Source organism: Coloeus monedula (genome assembly GCF_965178545.1).
Source record: "Coloeus monedula genome assembly, chromosome: 7".
NCBI classification, from domain to species: domain Eukaryota; kingdom Metazoa; phylum Chordata; class Aves; order Passeriformes; family Corvidae; genus Coloeus; species Coloeus monedula.
This window is the reverse complement of record NC_138787.1, coordinates 14,970,620-14,998,124: the sequence shown is the minus strand read 5'-3', so window position 1 is coordinate 14,998,124 and position 27,505 is coordinate 14,970,620. Positions and strand designations below refer to the sequence as shown.

Sequence of the window (27,505 nt, the reverse complement as noted above, 5' to 3'; positions counted from 1 at the left end):
TCACATGGAAAAGACAAGTGGTAATGGTTACAAGTTTATCCTGGAGAGATTCCAGTTGGACACAAGGAAAATTTTTCACAATGAGAACAATCAGCCATTGGAATAGTCTCGCCAGGGAAGTGATGGATTCCCCAACACTGCACAATTTTAGGATTCAGCTGCACAGGGTGCTGAGCCATCTTGTCTAGACTGTGCTTTTGCCAAGAAAGGTTGGACCAGATGATCCTTGAAGTCCCTTCCAACCTGAAATTCTATGATTCCTTCCTCTGTTCTGGACAACTTAATTTGTCACAAATTTGAATGGTGGGGAAGCTGTGAGTTTATTAGCAGTGTTACAGAAAGCTTCCTTGTAACAAGGAAACATGATCAAAATTTTTGCTTTCATTCTGGACTTACCTTGTCCTCCCAAGATGCCAGTTGACTTCACCACCATTTCAAGCTTTTTGTCCCAGGTAAAAGTACGAATATAGTCTGTTACAAAAAAAAAAAAAAAAAATCCACACACAAATATGTTGTATTTGTTTTAATCCAAGTCACACTGTTTTAAAATGTATCTATTTCCCCCAAAAACGAGCAGGAAAGCAGTAGGCTTTCAGAGTCAGAGCTTCAGTGTTTTCCCTACCACTTGCCTCACTTTCTGTAGTATTGATTATATTTGAGTAGGGTGAATACAGTACCTCAAAAGCCCAGCAAGATCACAATCAATTCTTCCTGTCTCTGCAAGAACAGGCTGCCCAAGCATGTCTGTCTTTATCCATGTTAGAGTGTCAAGGGCTCATTTACAAAGGTCACTTTGCTCACCCTTATCCCAGAAGCCCCACTACACGCACTGAGGCTTGGACACCTCTCCAGTATTTCTCATCATTGCAGCCACCTGCAGGTTTGATAACAGAAAGCAAGTGACTTCCTCTTCATGATAGGGAGGACTGGAAACATCACCAGTGACCTGTATTGGAAGAGGGGGGCAGCAAGAAGACAACTTCTGAATTGTTTCCAAGCCCCTTCCAGAGAAAGCATGCTCAGTCAAAACAAGCACATGAACACTTTGGTCTGCAAAGCTAAAGCTGCAGTAAGATCAGTTTTTCATTACTGGATGTCATTTTCTCCTAACACTTGACTACAAACGTAACTACACAATTTTGAATTTACTGTTTCTAAATTTACAAAAGGCCACCATAAATATTCACATTTCATCTCACCTGTGCCTGACAATCTTAAGACTTATCCATTTATCTGAATACTCTTTGAAAATATTCCTTAGAGTGTTTTGGGACAGATATCAGTGAACAGTTTGTTCACTAACAATTTCATGCCCCAAGGCCCAGAGTCTCACACAACAGAGCCTATGAATAACGTTTTCAAAGCTTTTCACAGACCTAACTTACTTGTTTCCTCTACCACATAATGACCTAAAATAGGTAGAGATAGTGACCTCCGATTCAAACAATCCAAACTAAGAGTTTTTAGTTCCAGTCTGACAAAAATTTAGCTTGACTGCTTTGTAAGTTCTCAGGGTTATCATCTAGAGAACATTCTGATAGCTTGATACAGCAAGCATGTTCTCTCTTAAAGATATTTGTGTTCACCAAGTTCCTTCAGATATTTGTGTTAAACACTGAAGGAACTGGTAGCTTTAAATATCATATAAAATATACTCTTCAATCAGGTAAGACTTGACATAGGACAACAAAAAGACACACACACAAGAGAAGCACATGGTCAATGTAGACCCATCCTGTTTACTCCAATATTCAAGAGTCTACAAATCTAGAAAGTAATAAAAACTTGCAACAAACAACAGCTTTCTTTGTAGCTGGGACTTTAGTTCTCAACTAGAAATGTTATTGAAATGGCTTGCAAGCTTTATCACAGTAAGAGTAATCCAGACCTCCTGTCCTGAGATCTCATCTGGAAGCATTTCTGAGCTGGGTTTCAAGACCATTTCCATGAGTCAATTCCACATCCTGCAATATTGCCTCATCTCTAAGTTTTCTATACTACAGAAGTTTGCCTGTCTAAAGATGAGGCTCTACTTACCAGTCACAAGTCAGAGGATGCAGCAAGGTAATTACTGCATTGCCACCCATATTACCCAGGTCAGACTACATGATCATGAGAGATCCCATGATGTTTAACTTCTCTCTTCCAATCCTACCACTACTGTTTCCCCTTAGAGCTCCTCCACACAAGATTTAAAAGACTATGTAAACATGACTAAACTAAAGTTTACAGATTAAACACATAAAAGCATACAAATAACCTTTCCTGCTTCAACTGCAAAGCATAGGTTAAACTACCTGTGAGGCCTCCTACATATACTCGTAGCAATACAAATACTAATCTAAGCCTATACAAGACCTGGAGAGATGACTTCCTGCCTCCACTTTGAATACTTGTAAGAGGTGAGGGTGGTATTCCACCAGGGAGAAGATAAGATTTCCTGACACACATCTCTCTGGTGGTAGCACAGTTCTAAGAGAACGATAAACACCGAAACCAGAAGAAAACTGTTTCATCATCTGAGAGCAAGAAAATACAAAAGACAACCTACCAATGATCCCAACAACCAGCTCATTGTTGGTATCATCACGACCCACCAGCAGGGAATAGTCGATGATGAGATGGCTGGAGAGGAACTGGGAATCACTGTGTATGGAAGCTTTCAGCACAGCTTTGCAATGGGAACGGATGTACAAGGGATTGTCCCGAACCATCTTCAGAAGGTTTTCATCCAGCAGGACTACATCACAAGTTTCCTTGCCTGTGTCTGTTTTAACATTTCTATTCCGGAGGGAGCCCTTCAGGTCAAACACCTGCAAATGGAGAACAGCACTACTCTGTTGCATTTTTCTGGGTTAAAGACTTCAGTACCTAACATTTGAGAAGGCAGCACAGCAGGGCAACTCTTTCCTTCTCTTTAGAAGGAAGACAGTTAACAATAAGCATTTTGTGGAGAATAGCATGTAAGCCTGGGTGAAAGTTCCGCCACTTCAATTCACAAGTTTTAGGCAAGTTATTTCATTAATATTTTGTATAAATTACAAGAAAAAAAGCTGTCCCTGCTTTTTATATTGTTTAGGTAAACTCAGTTTTCCAGCCAGTTTCTACAGAGTTAATTGCTGACAAAAGCAAAGCCACTGAAGAGGGAGGTGGGTGCTGCATGAAGTACCAGTTAGGCTGGAAATTATCTCTGGAGTTCTCCAGTCCAAAATCCTGCTTCAAGCAGGCCCTGTTGGAGAAGGTTGTTCAACTTCTGTCCAGTCAAGATTTCACTAACTTCTGTGGAATAGAGTCCACAGTCTGTCTGGGTTTCTGTTTTGTAGTGCCTGAGCTCTCCTCATGACTTAAACAACAGACAAACAAAAAGAAAACCCACAACATCCTTTACATCTATCTAGAATTCCCTCCATCCACCTCCTCCCACAAACATTCCCTGTTTGAGGTCTGGCACTGAGAGGTAAGGTGGAAAGAACTGATACTATCTAGTTTTGTAAGTGATGTTTGTTTGAACTTCCTTTTCAGTTTCAAATCTCTATTTAAAGAGAATTTGCCCCTAGTCATTTTAAGATCTTCATTCTACTACCTCATAAAGATTGCTTTTCCTTGACTAAGAGCAAGACTGAACTCAGAATCTTGTCCCACACCTGAAGTGGTTCCAAGAAAGAACAGTGGGTTGAAAAACTTACAAACTCCCCCCACACTACAGAGTAACTCACCATCTGAGTAAGGCTCTCACTCTAAATAAATTAGTCTGTAATTCCAGTCAGTTCCTCTGAAAGCTTTTTACAAAGATTTTACACTTTCCTCATCAGGTTAGTGATGCTTTCTCTCAGACACCAGAGATACAGGGACAAACAAGACTTCTAAAGACTGAATCCTACGCAACAGCTACCTGAACTAGCCAATAGAGGCATCAAGTTCCTGGGGATCCCGAACCAAGGAAAGAGGCCCGAACTGTCAGCTTTGAGGAGCACTAGTTGCAGACAGCACACACCAAGTTAAAAGTTACCTAGATGGCCACAAATGACCCTGCTCTTTCTCCCAGTCACAACCACACTGCAAGGACACAGAACACTTTGTTCTTACCTGAGCCATTTTCCTGCCATAGAAAAGGTTTTCCATGACAAGCAGATCCAGCTTCTTTTCAGTGTTGTTTTGAGAGTTCTTGTAACCAATTCGATATACCCCAAGGATTTTAGCCAGTGCTGTGGGCTTCTAATGAAGACAAGACATGGGTTGAGATCTCTGTGTAGAGCAATCAGCAGTCCCATACTAGAAGCACCACTGCTCTGACTCTGTATTACAGCTTAGAAGCCCAAGCATAATTTCCACTTTACACCTTAAAAACACATTATTAGTGTAACTCATAGCCGCCAACATTTTCTTTTATTTAAATGAAAAAGCTTAATAGAAACTTCTACTAGTCTGTAAAATACAGAACACTGCCTAAAATAAAAGGCACTTTTTAATACCTTCTGCTGAACTGCATTAGTGATGTAAGTGAAGTAGTGTGGAGCAAAGTCAAGGAATGACTGGACTTCCAGACGAGGCATTTGCTTCAAGATGAATCTATCATCTGTTATAACATCAGACAGACACAACAGGGTTACATACAATAAGTGATGTACTATTTGAAATTTTTTTAGGACTGTCACATAGCTGAAATGGTTTGAAAAATTAAAGCACTACAATTCTCTTAAATCCTTACCTACAAAAGCTCATTTCTAGATTCTTTTAACTTCACATATTTTGAATTTCAGCCTCCCTGGATTTCTATCTTCTAGTAAATCATGGACAAGAGACTGCCTACACTAGATCTACTTCAGCTCTATGGGCTTCCTATACAGACAACAGAAACAGCCTACAGACCACTCTGTTCAATACTTGTTTTACGCAGAAGTCTAGAAACAGACACAGTTTTTAAAAAAATTAGATTAACTATAGCACGTGAGTTTGTAAGAAACACTGTGTCTTTAGTAACAAGTTTTCCTTGAATTATACTCAAGTTTTTGTTTTTCTGAAGCCTGCCTAAGAGTACAACCCTTCAGTTCAACTGGCCTTCCTAGCTGCTACTGCTGAAAACAGAACTACATTTCGTTCTCCTGCATGTACAAAGAGACAAATAATTTGATGTTCAAGACCCCAGAAAAATCCACTTAATTTTCCCTTCTGAGTGGCCACTTCAGCATCAGCAACCCTCCGGACAGAGGTTATCAGGGATTAAATGACACGCTAACCACGGGCATCCACAAGTAATACCCTCTAATCCAAAGGGGGAAGAAGCTGCATTTACCCTCAGTCACATAGAACGCAGCTCCAGATTTGCCACCTCGTGCCTGCCAGGGCATCGAGTGAGAGAGGGATCGGATGAAATCCTCTTCACTGCTCCCCAGGATCACTTCACGCATCTTGTGAAACTCCCCAGCATAATAAATCCGGCAGTAGAACTTGGCATTCGCATCCGAGAACTCTGCAAGAAAGGGTTTTTCTCAACAACAGCATGCAATATGCACCGACTACCCAAGACAACACTGAGATTTTACTGATGTCTAGAGGAGCATTATTGTGCTAAATATCCCACTCATGCTTATTGTAATTCAGAAGTTTTAACCAACAGGATTTAAATGGAAAATTTACAGGAAAGTCAACTCCCTCTAGATTAGCTTCCAGTATATGTCATGGGAAAGTGTTTGGACAAAAGATTGATCAAAAAAAAGCTTATGAAGTATTTTTGCAAAAGAGATTGATTGCAGTAAGTAAAAAGTGCATTGCTTTTTTCTTGATTTGCTTTTCCTTCATGCCAAATACAAAGAAAAAAACATTATTAACTTCAAGATTCCCACTACATGTGCATGAAGAAATGAGTTTGTCAGCTAAGACTAAGTTTTTATTTACAACTACTCACGGAGTTCCACATGGGGATTCACCACCTGCTTCTTCTGTCCATCTCCTCCATCTCCATCATCTGAAGGCATAAAAGGACCATTCTGTCAGGGCTGTTCACTGTTATTACTGAGCAAGCCACATTAGGTACTACTTGTAAATTCATGTTACAAGAAAAATATTTTATTTTTTTTTCCAAGAATACAGAGGGAACTATACACAGGGAATTAGAAATATAGCTATAATTGTATAATATAATACATATGCTACAAGGGCACTGCTGTTTATGGACACAAGTCCAGTCTTTCTCTTCATTCATTTTCCATATGCTGAAACAAAGAGAACTAAACAGCAAGTGAGAGAGAGAGACTGGGCAGCTTAACTAGAGTCAACTCAATCCAAAGGCATTCAAGACCAGACTACTCCATGTACCTATAGTTTGGGTTTGAAAGATCCTGTTTCTCTTATCACAAAGAAAAGCAATGTACTTAGGAAAAAACCATATTCAATGTCCAAATGATTCATTTTCAATGCATGCTGAGTAACCTTGGATTGTTGAAAAAGTATGAGCAGGAGTGCATTCCGGGCCTTGCACGTATGAATAAGGTTTAGGAGAAGTACCAATGCAAGAGAGAAGATGGGCTCTGCAGTCTTGTACCTTGAGTCTCTGCTCCTTGGTTTTCTGCTCCCTCTTTGCCCATCTGTCCAACCTGGTAGTAAGCACTGTCAGCACCACGCAAGGTCTCTTTCTTCTGGGAAGACAGGTCTGGGCTCTTCCCTCCCGTGCCACGGAAGAAAGACAAAACACCAGATGGTTTCTTTGCTACAGTGAAAAGGAATAGAAAAAGATGGTGTTGGCATTTCCACAATGGATGGTGTTGGCAGTTTAATAAAAGCATGACTCCTATGAACATTCCCCATTCATTGTTCTAACTGGAGGAATGATGCCATTCAACTCATTTGCAACCAAGGTCCATGCAGGTAGACGATCTAGTATTCTGAGTAGCATCCTAGAATGCAGAGACATTTGAAAACACAGACCAAGCCTGAGTGTCTTTAACACAGTACGAACTTCATGTCTTCATTTCAAAATATTTAACTGCATCTCTCTAAAGAAGGCAATGCCAAAAGAAGGCATCATATCCCACTGAACAGGCTAGATTCAAGAACAACCTTAGGTCCACTACATAATAACATTAAATCAGGGGATGACAGTTTGATCTCATGAGAATGAGAGAAAGCCACAGACTTCAAAAAACAAAAAAAACCACACACTCCCACCCTTCTCATGTGTTACATTAAGTCAACACTAAGACTAGTCACAATTTCAACTCAGAATGCTGCTCTTTTCTCCCCACAAGAACTAGAATCCAAGTGGACTCACATCTGAGCTGAGATTAGCATCATGGATATGATTTTGGCAAAATGGTCTTACGTTGTTCTGGCTCTGCACTGCGAAGTGGACACATGTTAGCCTCAGGCAGGCGGACAGGGCTGCTGCTCTTGGGTTTGCTGTCTGACATGCTGAAAGGAGAAAGAACAAAGAAGTCATGAGCCAACACATACTGCCACCCTACTACTACTACCACTACCCCCCTACCACTACTGCTTTATGCCTGGACATTTCTTTCTCCCCCGTGCCTAAACATTAAGGGAAGAAGACACCATTTAAAACGGTATGGGACTCTCCAAAGTTGTCCTCCTCCGCCTTCCTAAAAAATACTTCTCAGGGTCCATAGCAATGGTTCCATCCATGACCACAGCAAAGGTAAGCAGGCCCAGTGTTCCTATCATGCACGCAATCAAGGGATTAGGTGATGGAGCCAGCATGGTCCCTAACACGAAACGGAAACCCACACACTGAAGTATGTGTTGGTTACATGGAATGAGTCAGATTCCATCAGAAAGCAGAGATCCTAACAACAGGGGCATATTTTGAAGGTTCTTCCCCATTCTAGTTTTGGCTTATTCACTACCATCACTGTGTCTTCACTCTATGTACTGTAGTTCCTGCATGTAACCTGTTTGATTGTAGTCCTTCTTCAGAACTGTTCTTCAGAGATGCTTTGGACAACTCATCCAGGGCATTTCTGTACTCCTTGCAACTGATGGGGAAAGGAAAATTTAAAAAAAAATTTAAAAAAAAAAAAAAGAAGAAGAAAAGAAAAGAAAGAACAGAACCAAAAATAATTAAGTGTTCTCTGGGAAACTGCCATAACAGCCCAAAGATTGAGTTCAGAGACAACCACAGGAAACAAAACACCACTGTAGAAAAACCTCTGCTTTATTTTTTCTTGTAATTAGAACTTAGTTTTCTTAGAACAGAAGCCGCTCTAGACAATACTGCGGGAAAAATATCCCCGTATTTTTTCCCCCTCCCACAATTTAAGAATGCTCTTCTTCAAAAATCCGCTGCCTCGTGACATGGAAACCCAAAGGTTTACTGAAGCAGCTGGTGTGGAGAGCTGAGCAGTAGCAAGAGCTGCTATGACCAAAGGTAGGCAAGGGATAGACTACAATATCAATACCAACAGTTGATCCCCAACTCAGTTGCACTTCCTCAGCTGGAGAGGCTGAGCAAACCTTAGTTGCACTACTTTCTCTAGTAATATCTCATTAAAAGAAACACCACTCAACTAAGTCATTTTTGCATACCAGAGTTCCACTAAGAAAGTCCAAAATCCAGTTGCATTTTCATATCTCAGCAGAAAAAGGAAAGAACCCCAGCTCTGGCAGAAACTCTAACACAGCTTAATGTAGAAATTCTGTCATGCTTCTTCCCTGTCATTAAAATTCAAATATTCCTCAAACACAAAAGCTGCAAAAGTACAAAGCAGTCAGATGAACAGCAAAATCATACCAGTACCTGAGAGCAAAAGCTATGATGGAGCTTGGTTCTTTCTCACAGACTGCAATAGGTACACGTTCATGCTCATACATCAGGTAGTGCTTATCTGGGTCACTAAATGAAAACAACATAGACTGTTAGTACATCATAAAAATTTGTGGAAAGAAAAGAAGTTTTGGTCAAACCCAGACCTCATCACTGCACTCCCAAGCTGCAAGTCTCAGCATAGAACCAAGGCTCACCAGATCAGCTTCTCCCAACAGACACATTCATAACTATGTGGTTAATTCTAAATGGTAGAGTGTTAGGGCAATCAGCATTTCAAGCAAGCTGCTTAGACCAGAAGACCAGCTCCAAGTTAGAGTCTATTTCTGTTTAGCAGCCACTGTTTCTAATGGCACCAAAACCTGCCTGAGTTTGGTTTGATTGTCCAGCAGCATAGCCTGCAGAGTGAAATTAGGGGACAAACCTGGACTCTTTTCTTAACAAGCACAGAAAATTCCCCAAAGCCTCCTGGATTTCTGTACGATTTTCTTTTACTTATCTGCAGGGTCCAGTCATTTAGCTTTTACCTCAACAGCCCAAGGCCTCTGCTTCTACCCTGGGGGTGGGATTCACAAGTTAAACTCAGGTGCCAAACGTTAGGCGCATGTCAAACAAGAAACACTACACAAAGCACGCAGACCAAGTAGCTGAAAGACTTTCCAGCCTGCTCATCTTCACATGGGAGGGAGACTTGAGGGCACATGCAGTAGCCATTGAACCTGACCTACACCCAGACAATGCCAATTTGAGTCCAACCCTTGGAAGAGGTCTGGAAGCAAAAACAAGATGCAGGCATGTAGCTTTAGTTAAGTCTTTGCTAAGGAAGGGCACTTTCACTCCCTCCCTGCAGCAATGAAGTTAGAAGGCACCTTTCTCCCCTCTTCCCCCACCCCTTCATCTCCCACAAGAGCTCTGAGGAGGCATGCCTGCTAGGAGAAGGAGAAACTGATACTGGATTTACACAAGGGCAGATCATTCATAAGAAAGGTGAGTAAACTACAATCACCTAGAAAGGACACAGAAAACTTCCTACTTTGACAAAGTTCTCTAGTTTATTCAGAGGCAAACTTAAGTAATGACTTAAATTATACACTGAGCCAAGGAAGCATGCATGGCTCTGCCTGCAATCTTCCAAGGTTGCTAATTTTGTTCATTATATATACTATGCAGTACTTACAAAGGAAAGGGAATGGGGTTATAGTTGTTTCCAGGCAAAAAGTTAGCCAAAATAGCTTTCATGGTAGACTTCTCCTTCACTTGGCTGTCTGTAGATCCCAGTGAGTGTCCATCAAACACATCTGGAACAGACATGTTACGTCAGCATCACAATATCAAAGTTCAAGCTGTAAATTCAGAAAGATGACTACAGACCACAGAGTTACCAGATTTATCATTTCCTAAATGGATCTTGCACACTTGGCACAGAAAAGCAAGAGAAAGAAAACAAGATCACAACTGAACTATACCTTCTGAGCTGCTTGTTGTGTCCTGTTCGGAGAGTGTGTTGGCACTCATATGCTCCGATGCAACCTCTGGAGAAGTGGGCAGCTGCAGATGGGTGGAGCCTGTGGAGCTCTGACTTGATAAAGTCGTCAGGAAACGATCCTCTGAGAGTACAAGGACAGAAGAAAGCATTTTACGTGGCTGTAAGAAGTCATACTGTTTGCTCCCTGCTATAACCAGGATCTACTTTCAGGAAGTTTTTACTTAGAAAGCAGGTAAGGCCACGCAGATCAAAGGACCAGGAAGGCTTATCAAGTAGCACATAACCTCCAGAACATGCATATTCTTGTAACTACTACCTTCAGCTCCCACAAACTCTCAGTATGCCTCACAGGTAAGAGGTCTCAGCACCCATAACCAGATCACAGAAGAGGCAAAAAGCATTTCCCAAATTCCATGTAGTTATTCAGTTATTTAGAAAGCCTCTGAAAGTTTTTAAACTCACGTTCAAAGGAAGACCATTGTTGGCCACTTTACTAACCACTAGTAATTCAGCTTCAGATTAGAAGGAGATGGCCAACTTCTATCTTACCATTAGAAAAAACAAATGTGACATGATGGGGATTTGCTGTTTCTGTGATTTATCAAATTTGACAAAAGCTCCCCTGTTACATCAGGAAAAGGGCTACAACACACTTCTATTGGCAGCTTATAAAAAATAAGTAACAGACCTTTCTCTCCATTTTGCAGGGATGGAGAAGCATTGCGTGGGGAAGCATCCATGCTACTGATCTAGGCAGAATAACAAAACACCAACGTTGATGCCAAGCTCTTTACAGCTCTATTCCCGCCTGTGTGGAATGTTTTCAAAAGCAGATTTACTACAACAGAGCACTCCCACCCACTTCTCAGCCTCTGTGCTGTCACTGAATCTGTTACCACAGGAAAAAGACAAGGCAAGAGCAACTCAAGTTCACAAGATGCTTATGATGGCTGTTATCTCTGCATGCTGCTTTAAACACCACACTCTCCCTCTCAATGAACCTACTCCCTGCTACAACAAGATTAAGTTTCTTTTAGCACCTCACAAATAATTTGTTAAGTGGAAAGGGCACATGTGCATGCAGCAGAGCAATTCCAGGGTCTCTAGGGGTTTGTAGTGCACCTTGCTATAGTAGAACTATTGGGAGTTCCGCCTCTCGGTATGATGCTGACACTGTACTGCCTTGCAGCCCAGCCATATCCTCAGAGTTCCAGCTCCCCAAAGGGTGGAAGTTCAGCATGCTGGCATGTGTATCCTTGGACAGAGCTCTTGAGACAGCAGTCCAAAATCATTTATACATCCCTTCAGTCAGTTCCCACAGGATACATCACAAAACAGGGATGATCCTGAAAATCCATTATTAGTCCTTCCCATGTCATCTGCTCTACCTCTCAACATTATTTGTCTTTTCTTTTTCACAAGGGATGCACCTGATGGGCAACAACCTAGGGCTGAAGGAGATGGCCCAGTTCCTATCTAGGCACACTTGACAATGACAGCAGCTCTCTGCTGGCAGTGTTCACATCAACACTGCACAGGCATCACAGAAAATCAACTCCATACTTAGTCTTTCTCTCTACATTATGGCTCTTAGTTCACATCTTTTAGGAAAACATACATATACTAACATGCAATTAAAGCTTTTACAGTTGAAAACTACAAGATGCAGTAAAACCAGTTTACTAATTATTAAAGAGAACTGAAGCCAGTCTTAAGACTATTGTATTGCCCCAGAAAAAAGAAGTTTAAGAGGTTTATAGCCTGTTACCCATACCTTGCTTTCTTCACCTTGCCTCAGCCTCCCAGGGCTAGGTGGTACTGATGGACGTTTTCTCCCTTTCTCTTGTTGGAAGAGATCCTGCAATCTTAAACAAAAAATAAAAATAAATAAAACCAACACACATAAAACCACCACCACCAAAGAAAAATTCATCAAAAGATAGGTTACTGGTCTTATCTCTGAATGACACAAGTTATGAAGCTGCTCCATACCGGAATACAGCCAAGCATGACTTCACAAGTCTTTACTGTAAACTCAGATTGCCTCTAACATGTGCCAAAGATGTATCAAATGGCCAAAGACAGCACATTTTCTTCACCTCTGAGATAATTTCCCCCAAACAACTGGTCCCACACTTCCCTCTTTCCATGTCTTCTACCTTTAATCAAATGAAAATTTCTCCTCCAGATGCAAGTTGTGCTCTACAACACAATACTTTTATCATATGGTCTCAAATGAGTTTCTGTTCCAACCAATCAGCTGTGCGGTCTTAACCAGTAGAGGACATTCAGCACAAGCTCTATAGAGCAGCTGTACAGTTGAACTTCTTCCCCCCTGGAACCAACACAGTATCAGTGTTGCTCTTGATTCCACCATATGTCCTCTTACCTATTATTCCAGGCTTGTAGCATCTCACAAAGTCCTTGCTTTTTAGCTATCAGAGACTCAAAAACAGATTGCAGCTGTTGAGGTGTGTCCAGTGATGATGAAAGCAGCCTTGCTTGGATTTTCTCAGTCCAGTTTTGAAACTCCCCTTCTTCCATCTGCCGAAAGAAAAGCTGTTTAGTGTTCTGTCACCCAAGATAACACAGGATCTGAGTAGCTCCTCCATACACTTAGCCTGTGGTCCACTGATGCAAAAATAGTCTATTACCTCCTTTTGGGCAAAGAGGTCTTCCATCTTCTCTTCCCTTGTTTTGCTGAAAGTATCCGTTTTCAGAGAAGCAAGGCGATCATCCACAGCGAGATACACTTGTGACACCCTGTCAGTACCGATGCAAAGAGTTAAGCTGTGACTACTTGGAGCTTCCTCAACATTCTTTAATAAAAGTCTGAATGCGTTTAAGGTTAGCATTTAAGAGTACAAAAGACAATATATGACAGCCTTCCTGCACAGTGAGCTATCCAACTGTATTTACAGAGAAAGTTGGGAAAACTTCATTAGTAATAGGAGAAAACAAGAAGTTACACACATTTGCATTTGTCTCCACAATTTATTCTTAGCAGTGGAAGCTGTCAGAGAGCAATATAAATGTCTCAAACACATTACTAACAAAGGGGAACTGTTGTGTCACCTGTGATTAGGAAGAATCTGGGTCTGCAAGCTACACCTCCACCAGCAGGGCTCAGAAATAATGAGTACCTCTATTTCAGCTCTAAACAAAGCTCCACAGGTTTTGAAGTCAGATAGTCACAGAGACATCAGCCATACAGGAATGCTGTGACCAGGCAGAACAGCAGTCTGGCTGGATTTAAGAGTGTTTTCATCAGGCCTGTCTTCCACCTTTTTGTTCCTACACTTAGAAAGTGTCCAGGTTCATAGTAGTTTACCTTGGACTAGAAGGAGGTACAGTCTGCCTGCTGTCACCATATTCAGTAGCTAACAAAGGCAATGACTTTTATATACCAGAGTTCTGTTGCCACATGACCAATATAATGACAACAGTTCTGTTCAGACAAGAGACTTGAGCAAGGTCTTGGCAGGTTTTTGGGGCTGAAGACAGAATTGAAACTCAGTCAGATGTTCTATAAAGGAATGTTAGGTAAGAGTACAATGTATAACCTGCAATTTTCAGAGTAGGCCTTCTAGGACCATCTCTTCCATTTCATTTTTAGCATTAGAGGGAGGAATTAAAAATACTTTAAAACTGTGCTTGAGAAGGCATTTCATAAGGTAACATTTCAGACACCTGCTGATGGCCAACCTTTCAGGAGCTTGGCAGCATCATTCTAAAATCACAGAATGCTATAAAAATGCTATATCACTCAGACATCAGTGCAATATTCAGAGACAGAGAAGAAAAGAATCTTGGTTTCTACTGGCTATATTTAACCTGAATTGCCACCAGACAGAGTTGAGAGATTAGTACAGACAGAGCAGGCAAAGGTAATAAAGATTTCAATACCACTCTCCCTTGGAAGTATATATGCATACATGTTTTAAACTATCACTTTTCTATTGAATAATGACTATTTAGCCAAATCTCATCATACTAGCAAAAATAGTTATGTGTTCTGCTAGTAAAAGTACAAAATAAAAAACATTAAAAACAAAGCTTACTTTTGTGAGAAATCCTTAAGATCCTGCAAAATAGTAACTTTTAACGGAGCCTGTCGTTTGATGTAGATCTTGGGGAGTGGGACACACACTTCCAGCAGCCGGATTGGAGAGTAGCTGAGAAGGCAATACAACAGCTTGTAACAAGACTCACATCACACAGTACTAGTTCTACACCATACTGAGGTTTGAGACCCTTATATGAAAAGGGGCACTGTCAATATGTCCAGGGCTTAAGTTACTTTTAGCAGCAATAACACACTGTTCATGTATCTCCCAGGCAAGAAGTAAAACCATAAATCATGTTGCAAAACCAAAATTTTGAGAGTTTTTGGAATTAGATAGGGAAAAGCATTTCCCTTCTGTATCATGAACAGGAACCATCCACTCTTAGAACACTGCCCACCACAGCTAGGACAGCAATGTCACCCACAATGGCCTCGGCAAGCCAGCACACAATCCTGCACTTGTGGTTATGGTACTGTTATGCTATCCCACACTGTACTCATAGTGAAGGACAGAACTGATGAATCCTTACAAGAGCCATATGCTTCATATAGTACTAGAGAGAGAAGGAAGGTTTTAGCAGTGGAACTCACCTGAAAGATGCCACCATCTGATTATAGGAAAAATACTGGTGATAGTCATGGTGAATGGAATGCCCACAAGGCTCTGCATTGGCCCTTCGAGTGTACTGGTACCCATAGAACCTCAGCTCAAGGTATTTTGCAAATGACATAGACCAAGAGTCATTGGAAAGGGGAACAACTGGTGTCACCTGAAAAATTGAAAGGCGTCTCAATTTCATCCTTCAAACAAGATTAAGGACAGGATAATCCACACAGCAATCTAGTATTTCTAGTTCCAGAAGCACCCATCACCCTGAAACACGCTAAACAACAAAGATCGCATTTATGCAAAGCTAAGGCCAACACACAGTTAAAATAAATCTGATGAACAACAACTGCTAGCTGATGATGACAGGTGCTAAGCTGGGGGAGTCCAAACATACCCTGGATGGAAGCTTACTTCTGGGATGCTATTTCTCTATATGGAGTCAATTTCCAGCAACCCAGCCAGCAGCAGTAGCCATATATACCTTTTTCCTGGTGATTTTTCAGCTACGGATGCATTGGTACTGCTTTGCAGTGCAATTCATCTTCAGAACTGCTTGCAAGCTTAGAGCAGACACTGCTTTACAAACACTTGACAGCCTCAGACATGTAAGTGTTTACATGAGCACACAGAAATGAAAGGTTATAGAGCAGCTGTATACACAGCAGCACAGGGCTTGCTGTCGGCAACTGCGTTAACCTCCAGGTATCTTTAAATCCATCACCCATGTTTAAGGCAGTGTAAGTAGGTGAACTGAGTCAGCCATATGGGTAATTGAGACGTTTTGCATTTCAGGTACTGCATGAATCTTTTTCATTAAGTTTTATTCTTGTCTCTTTGAAGGCTCTTAATGTTTAGCTAGAGATGAATATCCAGCTAGCAATGTTTTCTTAGCTAAATTACAGAACACGTTTCAGATAATACACAATCTTACTATCTAGTGGGCTTTTTAAAGCAATTTAGTGTTTCTCTAATGAAGATGTTACTTTCTAATGACTACTAAAGGAACTCTAGACATCACATTGACGCAATGCAGGCTGTTCAGTCTGCAGCAGATCAAAGAATACCAAATGGCTTTTGCCAGTTACTAACCCAGTAGGTCTTGGTGTCTGCCCTTCCCCATGCATACATTCTTTTGATGCTCATAATAATTCATTGTAAGCAAGGGACCATACTCTTCACCTCTAAGTGGGCAACTCCATTTTTTTCTGCTTAGATCTATCCTCTCAGTCAATTTTGACAGAGTCAATTTTTCTAACAAGACTACCTCACACAAGATTTTTCACCCTCAACAGCCCCAGTGCAACAAGAGGAGTTTGTAGGTAACATGAGAACATCTGTATCAGTAACAGGTTTTCTGCCAGTTTAGCCATAGCTCCAGAGATGAGCACTTTCTCAAACATGCTGCCTTTCCATACAAAGCCAGTCACAACAAGAATACTAAATTGGAATAGCAATGATTCTGAAGCCCACATCCTTACCTGTTTGCACAGTCTGCACCAGGAGTAAGTAAGGATGGTGTGCTGGTACCCAGGGACAGGGGAGTCCAGCTCCTTTAACACAATCTGCACACAGCCTTGCCCATGAACAAAGCGACGAATGTGGTGCACCATTGGTGTTTCACAGAACATGCTGGGGCATTGGTAGGAAGGCCTTACAGAGAGAAACAGAAACACTTATGAATGATCATATACTTGGCACTGCTGAAGAACTGATTCACCAGATCTAATACGCCTTTTAATATCATGGTACTATTTATCTTCACTGTAAAAAAGTTTTCTAAGTCTGTAGCAAAGGCTGTTTCTGCAGAGTGATTTAGAAGTAGCACATAGCGAAGTTCCATTGACAGCAATGGCTGTATGGGTCCCAAAAGCACTGACTGGATACTGGTTGCTATCACTTTTTTACAATGAATCACTTTCTATAAACACATTCTCTATAATCCACAAAATAAGGATCAAAGCACCTGTGGAAGTGCTTGGCACCAAATTAGAAGACCACTGTGGCAGCGTACCCAAGCAAATGCTACTGAGGACAAAGATGTGACAAAGAGCCTTCAAAACGGCAATGTTTCAGCTCCTGAAGGAGCAGGTAAGAAAAACAGTGCCATAGAACATCTTTGAACAGTAAAACCCATGATCTTTCTTTGGATGGGTTTTTTTTAGGTCAGGGAAGAAAAACCAATACCAGAAAAATAAAAGCTGCATTGTTTAGATACCAAAGTCAGATGAGATATTCTTCAAAACCAGAAAGAGCCTGAAAAAGCTCAGATTCTTCTTGCTCATGTGAAAAAATTAAGAATTTTAATTACTGAAACTATGGAGATTGAGAAGCACTCACTTTAGCACACACTACCTAATGAACAGAGAGAAGCAAGAATTTAAAAGTTGGCAGCTAAGCTCCTCCTCACTGATCACCAAAAGGAGAAATACTTGTTCCTCCAGAAGGCTGAACAGCAAGAGCATTCTGCTACTGCAAGTGGCCAATGAAGAAAACAGAGTGAGCTTGTCTTTTGAGCAGGTTACCTCTCCAGCTTCACAGCCTGCTGAGACTCTGCATGGGGTTGTGGCAGCAGCAGTTATTACAGAAACATAATAACTTACACCTCGGGGAGATGAAATTAATGACACAGTACTTTGCCAGGGCTTAAAGTGCTCTGGACCATTTACATTGGCCACCTTGCACATATGACAAAGCCTTACTCTAAGACACTAAATGGGTAGTGTTACCCAACACTAGTACGAATGTTCAAAGAGGAACCTCAGAAAACTGTGACCAGTACAGTTGCTTGTCTTGAAAAACAGACAATTGGAATACATGTTCAGACTCTTAACTTGGCCCCAAAGCCCTAATTGCTACAAAAAAGTGAACACATTTGTCTTTAAGAACTTATAAACCTTGTTTCATAATGTTTCACTTCCTCATGGAAGAAAAGTAGGAAGGACAGGGCCAAAATAGGAAAGCAACAGATGTATTTGCTTGTAACAAGTGAGCATGAATGAATTAGAAAAAGTTCCTCCTTACCTGAAACAGTAGCGCTCCAGAAAAATCCCTAGAGTTAGGTCATTTTTCCCATAGAACTCCATGGTCACAATCCTAAAGCAGAGATAGAAAAGCTTTAGAGACTGGATGCCATCACTGTTAGCTGCGCAATGGCCTTTAGGTGCACAGATCTACACCCACTGCTGGCTTGTTTACAGCCCTGTAAACCTTCAAAGACTTTTTTTCCTATTGACTACGCTTCCTAGATCCCTGCTGTCAGGTTTGCTAGTAATCAGTTCAAAGTCCTACTAGAACAACTTTAGGTTTGACATCTAAAAGTCCAATACAGTTCAAACACGCTTCTGAAGATCATGATCAAAAATATCTAGGCGTGAAGTCTAAACAGCTTCAAGCACTAATGTTTAAACACCTACAAAAAGGGTACATCCAGAACATTAAAAAGCCTCAAAAAATCCTTATTCTTCTAGAGTATTTAATAGCAACTTTTGTTTCCCCAGAACCTGAGGTGACCAAGCCATTCAAACTGTGTATCAGTTTCAGTGTCCCTAACATCACTAATTTACAACCTCACATTGCTGCTGGTTAGTGAGCATATCACCATCTTCTTTGGTTCATTTCTAAGCTTTTACAGGAACTTTAGACCTTTCCCTGTAAGAGGGTCATCGCTTTATTTTCACCAAAGCTAATAATTAAAATCACCTAAGATAATGATTAAACACCAAGACCTGTCCTATTTAGTAGAGATAAAAGTGTGTCATAAGTTGCACACAATTAGCAAATTACAGCCCCCTAAGCTGGAAATAAAGCTCTTAATACTAATGACTACAGTATGAGAAAGACAGCAACATATTCCAATGCCACTCTCGGATAATACAATCTACAAGTATTCCAAAATTCTCACGAGGCTCATTTTTGGGCTTGGACATTGTTCTGTGCTCATTTACACAAACTCTTCCCCACAAGATTGCATGCAGTGCTCCCCACACAGAGACATTACTCTGCAGTGAAAGACCAACTAAAGCATTTGGTTTCAGGTTGGGCTTTCTCATTCGTGCCTTGGGTATTACAGAGGCTGTGCAATACTGCTGTGGATTCACCTGACCACACAACACAGAAGTCTTTTGGCAAAAGTTCCTGTTACAGGATGGGCACAACCTACAATTCTTTAAGGAGTCCTTAAAGAAATACTGCTATGAGGCAGGCACTGATTCTGACTTTGGGAAGGAAAGCATAGCGATTATACAAGCTGTAGAGGAATAGTTTTCATACCAGGGGCTAACACAGGCACTTGGAGCGTTGCTGGACTGAGAAGAAGAGCTGCTGAAGAGAACACAGAGCCTCTGATGGTTTACTGGACTCAGGCAATCCACCTAGTAGAGAGAAAACAACTCATTCGCTGGTTACAGACACCTCCATTCACACACAACTTCTGTTGACAAAATTCTATTCTAGTAATTTTATTCAAAGACAAATCCCTGCTTTCTCCTTTTGTACAGACTAACTTCACATTATCTCCCAGCTTCAGGCAAACTTGTACTATGTATAATTGCTAACTGCCATTTTTAGAACAACATGGCTCATATGCATAACGAAACCAATGAACACACGTGTCTTTCTGTGGAAACGAAGCCAAGAGGAACAGAAAACAACAAAAGCCCCACAACAAACATCCAGAGTCTCTCAACCACTGTATGGTTTAGGAAACCTCGGACTCAAAACTCTGCCAGTATCTTATACCTCAGTTACTCATTCAGGCTATAGAAAGATTTCTATCTTTCTGTTCTCTGGGAAGAGAAGTACCATGCCACTGCTGGAATGGAGCTGTTTTCCCTCCCCCACCCTACAAAACTATGATGTTACCAAATACTTTTATTTGATCACTGAATAAATTTAAAACAGCATCAACTGGTCTGATCCAGAGCAAGGGCTACTCTTACAGTTTGCAAGACTATGGCCTGTGAAGCTACGGAGATCTACACTTAAGCACCAATTAAAAAGTTACTTCTGCCTATAAACATAAGGGCTGATTGGCTCAGGGACCAAAATGTTTGGCTATTTCAACAGCTCAGTTCTGCTACTCTTGTTCATAGACTTTTTTCCCTAAACAGCTCACAATTCAAGAAAGCCCCAAGATCCTTTTCCTCAGACACAAGTTAGTTACTTTCATGGCAGTTTACCAGAACTTTAAATATTTTTATTACAAGCACATACTCCCTTGCTTTGAAATTTCAAAGAAGATTCCTTCCCCTCCGTTATGTGATTCTCACTTTTCTTCAGATCACCCAAACTTTTACAATCAATCAAGTGCTTAATGTAATTACAGCCTACTGCTGTTTCCATGACATTAAGCCCTCTGAAAATGAAAGTATTACATTTCTACAAATCACCAAATACAAGGAGCCAGAAAGCTCAGTTTAAGAAACTTCTTAAGGTTTGCTCCCTCTTCGTGGACTCATTTTCAGAAAACAGTTAGGTTCAGCCCAGTCAAACAGGCAAAACTGATTCTGGGCTGACTTTGTGCATTTCTCAGAGGAATTTTCCAGTCTCTCTTTCTTAATGATTGCAGAGCACTGCAATCTAAAATGCAGTTATGACCCAGTCAAAAAAACAAAACAAAACAAACTTAATCAAACAGAAAGAAACAGACAAAAAGCCACCCCCTCTGGTTTAATATGAGACCCTACACCTTCTGTATACCATGAGAGACTGATGTAACTTGAGTTTTGAGCAGCACAACTCAATCTTACCTTATGAGACCATGATGATTCACTCTGAGCCAGTCCCTTCTCCTCCTCTTCAGTTCTGCTCCCAGTTTTTCCAGTAGGGACACTAGACACATCCTTATTTTGGGCAAAAGGATCTGTGCTCTTCTGCAGTATCCTCCCTCCTCTGGCCCGATAGTCAGCCAGCATTCTGGCTAAGCTCTGGCTGTCACGTAGATGTTCTGCTATTCTAGTATTAACGAGCTCATGAGAAGGCAAGATTTGGATAGCCTTGGCTTGGATACTCCCATTCCTCCCCTGTAGTCCAGAAAGATCCCGCAACAGTTGCCTCTTCCTTCTGCTCTCCAACTCCTTGTATTCCTTATTGAGCAGAGGAGACCAATACACTTGCTCAGGAAAGTATTCCCGGGCAGGGCATCTCATGCCTTTTTCAGTCAAAAGAAATGGTTCACGGAACATCAGTACTGGAGAAATACAGAGAATGACATCTTTCAACTCCTGCTTAAACGCTGCAGAGTAAGTTTTGAGACGATCCTCAGACGAAGTTACCTCTTCTGTGACATATAAACCAGTATCATCCTGGAGAGGGTCTCTGAAGACTCTCATCTGACTCTTGGATTCCTGTAAATCATCTGCCTGTTGAAGAGGCTCTAGTGTCTGGTTATCCAGAGTAGCCAAGTGCTGGTCCATGCCATGGAGGGGCAGTGGGGATGTTTCAGGTATTGCATGAGGTACAGAGCTGAACACTGCAAATGGTGATTCCCCTTTGTGGTGCTCTTGCTGCTTGGAGGACACCGTTTCCACCTGACTGTTCTCTTGGTCACCTCTGTCAAATACACCTCTTGGTTCAGGCAAACTGACCTCATCAGAGGACACTGACTCAGAGATTACGGGCAGTTTTTCAGAGGATAGTTCAATGTCTTTGACTGCTGTGCTGAAGTCCTCACCATTGAAGAGGTTCTGTTGTTCATTTTCATCTCCTGGCTCCTCAATAAGGGAGTGAAAGGAAGCGTTTTTGGTGAGAGTAGGGGGCATGGCAAACTCATCCATAAGAAATGAGATTTCCAGCTGGGAATGATAAGCCACACAGACCATGAAGATCAGGATCTCCTTCACACGAGCCAGCTCGTACTCTGCAGCACCACACAACTTGATAGTGCAACCCAGGTGCTGGGGACACCCTTCAAAGAACATCAGGGGTTTTGTCTGATCTAGAAGAAAAGTAATACATGGGAGTTAGGATGACAACTACAGTTAACCTGCTTTTAGGTATCTCACACACTCAGGAGACTGTAACAGAGCAAGTAACATTGGTAGCTGCAGAAATGCACATTACTGTACTAACTTATTTTTCCAAGAAAAAAAAGCATTGGCTGTAAATCTCCTGTTTTGTAAAACAAGCCATCATAAAGTCAAAGTGAAGGCCACACGGAACACCCTGACCTAAACAGCGTATTCTAAGATGACTACAGATTCTGCAGCAGTGAGCAAAAGAATCACTTCCCTCCCAGGCACATTTACTCATCCTTACAAGTCAAAAGCCTATGACATTTTGAGGGCAATTTAAAGGCTGGAAGGGGCAATAAGGAAGTGGAAAGGGAAGTGTTCAAGGACAGATTTGGTGGAACTTGGAGCAACCTGGTCTAGTGGAAGGTCTAGTTCCTGCCTATGGCAGAGAAGTTAGAGCTAAATGATTTTTAAGGTTCCTCTAACCCAAATCTTTCTATGATTCTATGAAGAGAATGCAAAGACTGCATTCCCACAAAGATCTGCATCCACAGCATTTATGTGTGCCAGCACCACTGGTAACCTGTCAAGCAGCATTTCTTCCTTCCTTTGTAAACTACTGCCTAGGGGAGTTACAGAGAAAAAGGAACCTCATTTCTTAAAGGTGCACAAGGACACGAGGAACTGTGCACAAATTGCAACAAGGTAAATTTTGATTGGATTTGTTAAGGTTGGACCAGATAATCTTTTGAAATCCTTTCCAACACAGGCTGTTCTATGATGCTCTATTTCAATGCAAAATTCTTTACAGTGAGGATGGTGCCCAGACAGGCTATGAAATCTCTGCTCTGCGATGTTTTCAAGAGTTGGCTGACAAAACCCTAAGAAATCTGATGCTGCATTGAAATTAATCCTTCCTGCTTTGAACAGGAAGTTGGACTAGAGAAACTACAGTATGTGGGAAGAGAAAAAACAGTTTGGAAGAAAGAAATCAGTCTAATTAAAATCTATAGCATGTCTCATATTAGTAAGATCATGCTTTTCTCTACACAGACAGTTCACTGTAGTTCCAAGAACAGAGATAAAAGGAGTAGGATGATACATGATCACACAAGGAAGCCAACAGTTAAGACCTATTTAAAAAGAAGCAAAACATTTGTCTTTTTGCACACATGAGCTAAGGCACATCAAGCTTTACTCACCATTGGGCAACTGAAAAACTTGCATATAAAATTTATGACACGTCCCCAGTTGTGGTTTGGTCAACAGTTGATCCATTGACATCACTAAGTCCCCCTGGGTCATTCGACTTACCCGGTCTAACACTTGCTGTAAAAATAGAAAGAACAGTAAGAATCTACAAGGCAAAGCAGACACTGGCATCTTTACCTTGCTCTTAACAAATCAAAAAACACCAGTGTGATCTAGGAAACTTCTCACTGAGATGCAAGCTCTCAGTTAAACCCAGTCCCACAAATCCACATCCACAATATACAAGGATCTTAGAAACATGGGTAAATATTTCTGGTGGGATTGTACCCTGCCCAGAACTTCTCACTTGACTAGATCCAGATACCTCCAGGAGGTGCAGGGCAGTCAGCATAATGCTGGCTCTGCCAGGAGCTCAGCCAACTCCCACACCTACTCTCCATATGGCTGTCTGTATCCTGCCCCACAGGGATGGAGGCTCTCTGGCCATCACTCAGGACTCAGGCATGATTTGCTACAAATGGGTGTCAAATTCAACTAGAACTAAACCAGGGTACAAGGACCCATCAAACAAGGACACAGCACAGTAAGTGTGAAGAGCTGAGGAAAAGGTTACTCTCCAGATTTGCCTGTTTTACCTTCTTGGAAAAGAAGTATGGTTAAAAAAGAGCCCACGTTTCGTTAGAAAATAAGACAACTCTTGGCTTTCTCCAGGGGGTTTGCTACAAGGAGATATTAAGAGATCTACCACAAGGCAGAGTCTAACTCTGATCAGAAATGCTCACCGGCTTGACATTGATGACCAGAGTGATACCATGCTCTAAGAGCATGTCCTGGGCAATTCTGGACACAGTCTTCTCAACGAGGACCAAATTAGGCTGGACATCAACTATCCGCTGTACGTAGTTCTTCAAGAACTCCCTTTCCTGCAGACAGGAACAAAGCATGGCAGTGAACTACTGCAAACCCACCTGGAAAATAAACCCACTTTCATGTTTAATATTACTTTTCATTTCATTTACATACTGTCCTTTCCTATAAAACAGGGCAAACAGCTATCCAGAAAACACCAGCAGTAGTCCACTGTGAACATTTTCCCACCTCCACAGCGCAAGGCTCAGTTTATCAGTACTTTTTTATAAGCATTAATTTCACATGAGAATACAGTCCAATGACAACATGAAGTAATGGACTTGCAGCAGAATCCAAACATACATACAGGAGGGTGCACCTTACACCCGCACACATAGAAAAGCTTTATGTTCAAAAGGTGCTAGAATCAGAGCATCATAAACCAAAGCTGTTTGCAGCATTACATTCTCCACCTTCAGATACATGCTAATGAGTGCTGGCAGTCAGAGACACATTCAGGAAGAGTATGAGAGTGCTCTGTGCCTCTGTAAGTCTGTACACACATTGCCAGTCCCTAAATCTGTACTTGAGGACAGTGCTCCCAAAATCCCATCCCAAATGCTATGCACTACAGAACTGCTCTTCTAACCAGGGCCATCTTCATCTCATTACCCCCACACACTTGTATTACCATCCACAGAAAGAGAAATCAGGCTGCAACTCATCAGAACTAAAGGTCTACACTGCTAGAGGGAGGATACGTCTTCTTAAGCCAGATATTCTCAATTGTGTTATTGCAGCTCACATCAGTCAGGTTTTAAAAGTTCTGTGCACTCCAAAGGTATCACAAAAATAGTCTGACAGCTCCTCAGAACACAGACACTCGTGTAAGTGTAACAAAGATATAGCTCTTGCTGGGAGCTAACCTTTTCAATCAAACTAGGACTATTGCAGTATTTTCTGTCCCGCAGGATTTTAATGCAGATACACAATTAGTTATGATTATGTTCTGAAGCAGACACTGAAACAATCACAGAGACCAATATTTACGAAGTACTGCAGATACTTCTACCCCATTCAGAAAAATAGACAGGTCTGAGTTTAAGCATTAACCATTTCACTAGGCAGTAAGTTTTACTGCTGAAGCTTTCATACTTGTAATCCTGTCTATTAACCACTAAACAGAAGTGGTCTTAAATGAATGCTATGAAAAACAGTCAAATACAGAAACAAACATTGCTGCCCAAGCTCAGTAGGGCACCAAATATCTTTTCTATGGGTATCCTAGCAAACACCTGAAGACTGATTCTCAGACAAGACTGCAGTGTGTTAAAGAAAAGGTCTATGTACTTCAGTGTTTTCATATTTAAGGCACATTCCTGCTCACAGGGGCAGGGCACCTGTTCCAAAGTGATATTTTCTAGTTCATCACTCCATTGCACTGGTGGTTGTTCCATTTTTTCAAGCCTGACAAAAAATAACATGGGTGTGACCTAACCCTCACCCACACTAACTTTTCAAACATTTCTTCACACACCTAAACCTTATCTAGCTCTAATACTGTATAAGGAACATACAGTTAAGAAAGTCTCAATAAAAAAAAATAAAAAAACCCCAAGTTTTCTAAAAAGCTGCATTGTGAGGATCAAAAGCTCACATAGGTGTTCTCAGGACATGGAACCTGAGGACAAAAACCCTCAGTGCAAGGCTACGAGTCTGTACTTACTGCAGCAGATCTCTTAGCTAACTTACTAGAAGAGGAAAGTTCTCTCTTTTCTATGCAATCTCACTCATTCAACTCCACCTTACAGACTGAAAAAAATGCACTGATCATGATTTTGTTAGGGTTATTTTAACCAAGAACAAAAGCATACTCTCACCTGAAGTACTATAGGCTCTATGCAGGTAAACTTTGTTTCTTCTCGATAGAGGTACTCAATTGAGCATTTTAGCAGAAGAATTCTGGGATTTTTTAAGCAAGAGTTCATCTAAGAAAGACACAAAAATAGTTAAAACAAAAATACTTACCTGGAGAGGAAGAAGTACACAAGAGACAGACTTCTCAGACAAGAAAAAGAGACAGACTTCTCATGATTGGTCCCTGCTGCCCCCACCTCCCTTTACAGTGTGTCTCAGCTATCCTCCCCTGCAGACCCAACTACACATTCTTCCTTCTTCTGAAGTTGTTACACTCAGTTGTTGAAATTTCACAGGTACTGTCCATAAGCAGGCAATGCTAGAGAGGATTTCCAGTCACTGCTAAGAGCCCCAAATCTTGATACACTTGATTCATGCAGTTCATGCCTATCTTGCCCTCTTGCCTTAAAGACTCATTTCACTATACTGTTCTAAGTCAGAACCACAAATGCCTTTTTCTGGCTAAAAGTTGGGGTAATGATTAGATGCCTCATGTGGTGGTAGCGGTGGATAGGATGTTTTTCTATACATGCATGAGGAGAGTTTCTCCCCTAAAATCTCTGGGCTAGAAAACAAAACAGCTTGGAAAAGAAATGCTTTGAAAGCTATTCTTGTCTGGGGGATCAAAGCAGAGAAAGCTCACAAACCTCCTAAGTGGTAAGAGAAGCTTCCTGACACAAAAAGCAAGTCAGAGCACCCTTGTTTCCACAGCATGCATTACAGTTAAGATTAATCAAGCTGCATTACCTTCTTGTGCGCAACATTCTTAGTGCAAACAAATCCATTCACCACCATGGAGTCAAATTTCTTTCCACCAGGGATCTAACAAAGCAAAAAACATTTTTAGAACTGTCATACACTCCCACATACTCTAGTGCAGTAAAGCTAATACACAGAATACCTATTGTAGGGGATGTGCAAGCTTTAGCTACATCCTCAATTATCAGATGAAAGATCAGATACAGTCATACTGGACACATAAGGATTTCCCTTTAAAGCCTGACAAACTTAGGACAACATGAAAACAAGTACTGAGTTCTAGGATTTCTATACCCCTCCCAAGAGACTCTTATTTGTTAAACCAGTATACTCCAGAGCACGACAAGAGAACCTAATTTTGACAGGCCATGAGGAGCATATACCTTTGCACATGCGATTTCTATTAACAACAAGCTAATTGTAAAGAAAGGGAAGAAAAAAAAAGAAAGAAAGAAAGAAAACCAAAAAACCTTCTAACTACCAACTGAACACATCAAACAGTTGACTGGTGTGCCTGCAGTCACAGGCGATCCCATGAGTAATAAACAACATGAAACAGGTTTCTGAGTAACATGTTTCAGAGGACATTTGTATTACCAGCATGTGAAAACAGCAGACAGCTATGAAGAGCTTTCACCTCTCAACAACTGCTCTTTGAACTGGAGTTTCAGGAGAAGCAGGAACAAGTGATGCTGCCTGAAGAGATGCCACAGAACTACCACCAGAATCACAAGGTTCTCATCAAATCTTACATGGCTTTCAAACAAGAGTACTGCTGAGGTGAATTTGGCCAAAGCAAACTAAGCCCAAATCTTCAGTCCTCAGTCACACTAGCTCCTTGGACATCATTTTCACATCAGACTCTCAGAAGAAAGTTTGC

At 41.3% G+C, this 27,505-nt stretch overlaps 1 protein-coding gene across 10 annotated transcripts in view; it reads right to left on the bottom strand.

Moving 5' to 3' along the window:
- Positions 1-27,505, bottom strand: part of PIKFYVE (phosphoinositide kinase, FYVE-type zinc finger containing) — a 66,104-nt gene that overhangs the window by 4,085 nt on the left and 34,514 nt on the right. For 8 of the 10 annotated variants that reach the window (XR_014226570.1, XR_014226571.1, XM_082285047.1 and 5 more), the window contains 27 exons: positions 26,614-26,688; positions 25,830-25,937; positions 23,883-24,023; positions 23,091-23,217; positions 20,686-21,872; positions 19,208-19,308; positions 17,960-18,031; positions 16,417-16,588; positions 14,920-15,098; positions 14,324-14,437; positions 12,917-13,025; positions 12,652-12,806; positions 12,037-12,127; positions 10,951-11,011; positions 10,243-10,383; positions 9,954-10,074; positions 9,501-9,545; positions 8,750-8,845; positions 7,905-7,988; positions 7,319-7,407; positions 6,542-6,706; positions 5,906-5,965; positions 5,294-5,470; positions 4,473-4,576; positions 4,087-4,215; positions 2,552-2,813; positions 397-471 (listed from right to left, as the gene is read on the bottom strand). Coding sequence is in view for 8 of the 10 variants with exons in the window: in XM_082285047.1 (XP_082141173.1) it covers positions 397-471; positions 2,552-2,813; positions 4,087-4,215; positions 4,473-4,576; positions 5,294-5,470; positions 5,906-5,965; positions 6,542-6,706; positions 7,319-7,407; positions 7,905-7,988; positions 8,750-8,845; positions 9,501-9,545; positions 9,954-10,074; positions 10,243-10,383; positions 10,951-11,011; positions 12,037-12,127; positions 12,652-12,806; positions 12,917-13,025; positions 14,324-14,437; positions 14,920-15,098; positions 16,417-16,588; positions 17,960-18,031; positions 19,208-19,308; positions 20,686-21,872; positions 23,091-23,217; positions 23,883-24,023; positions 25,830-25,937; positions 26,614-26,688 (4,240 nt within the window). In the remaining 2 variants the exon portion in view is untranslated. The remainder of the gene's footprint in view (positions 1-396; positions 472-2,551; positions 2,814-4,086; positions 4,216-4,472; positions 4,577-5,293; positions 5,471-5,905; positions 5,966-6,541; positions 6,707-7,318; positions 7,408-7,904; positions 7,989-8,749; positions 8,846-9,500; positions 9,546-9,953; positions 10,075-10,242; positions 10,384-10,950; positions 11,012-12,036; positions 12,128-12,651; positions 12,807-12,916; positions 13,026-14,323; positions 14,438-14,919; positions 15,099-16,416; positions 16,589-17,959; positions 18,032-19,207; positions 19,309-20,685; positions 21,873-23,090; positions 23,218-23,882; positions 24,024-25,829; positions 25,938-26,613; positions 26,689-27,505) is intronic. The other 2 variants (XM_082285049.1, XM_082285050.1) reach the window with 1 other exon arrangement.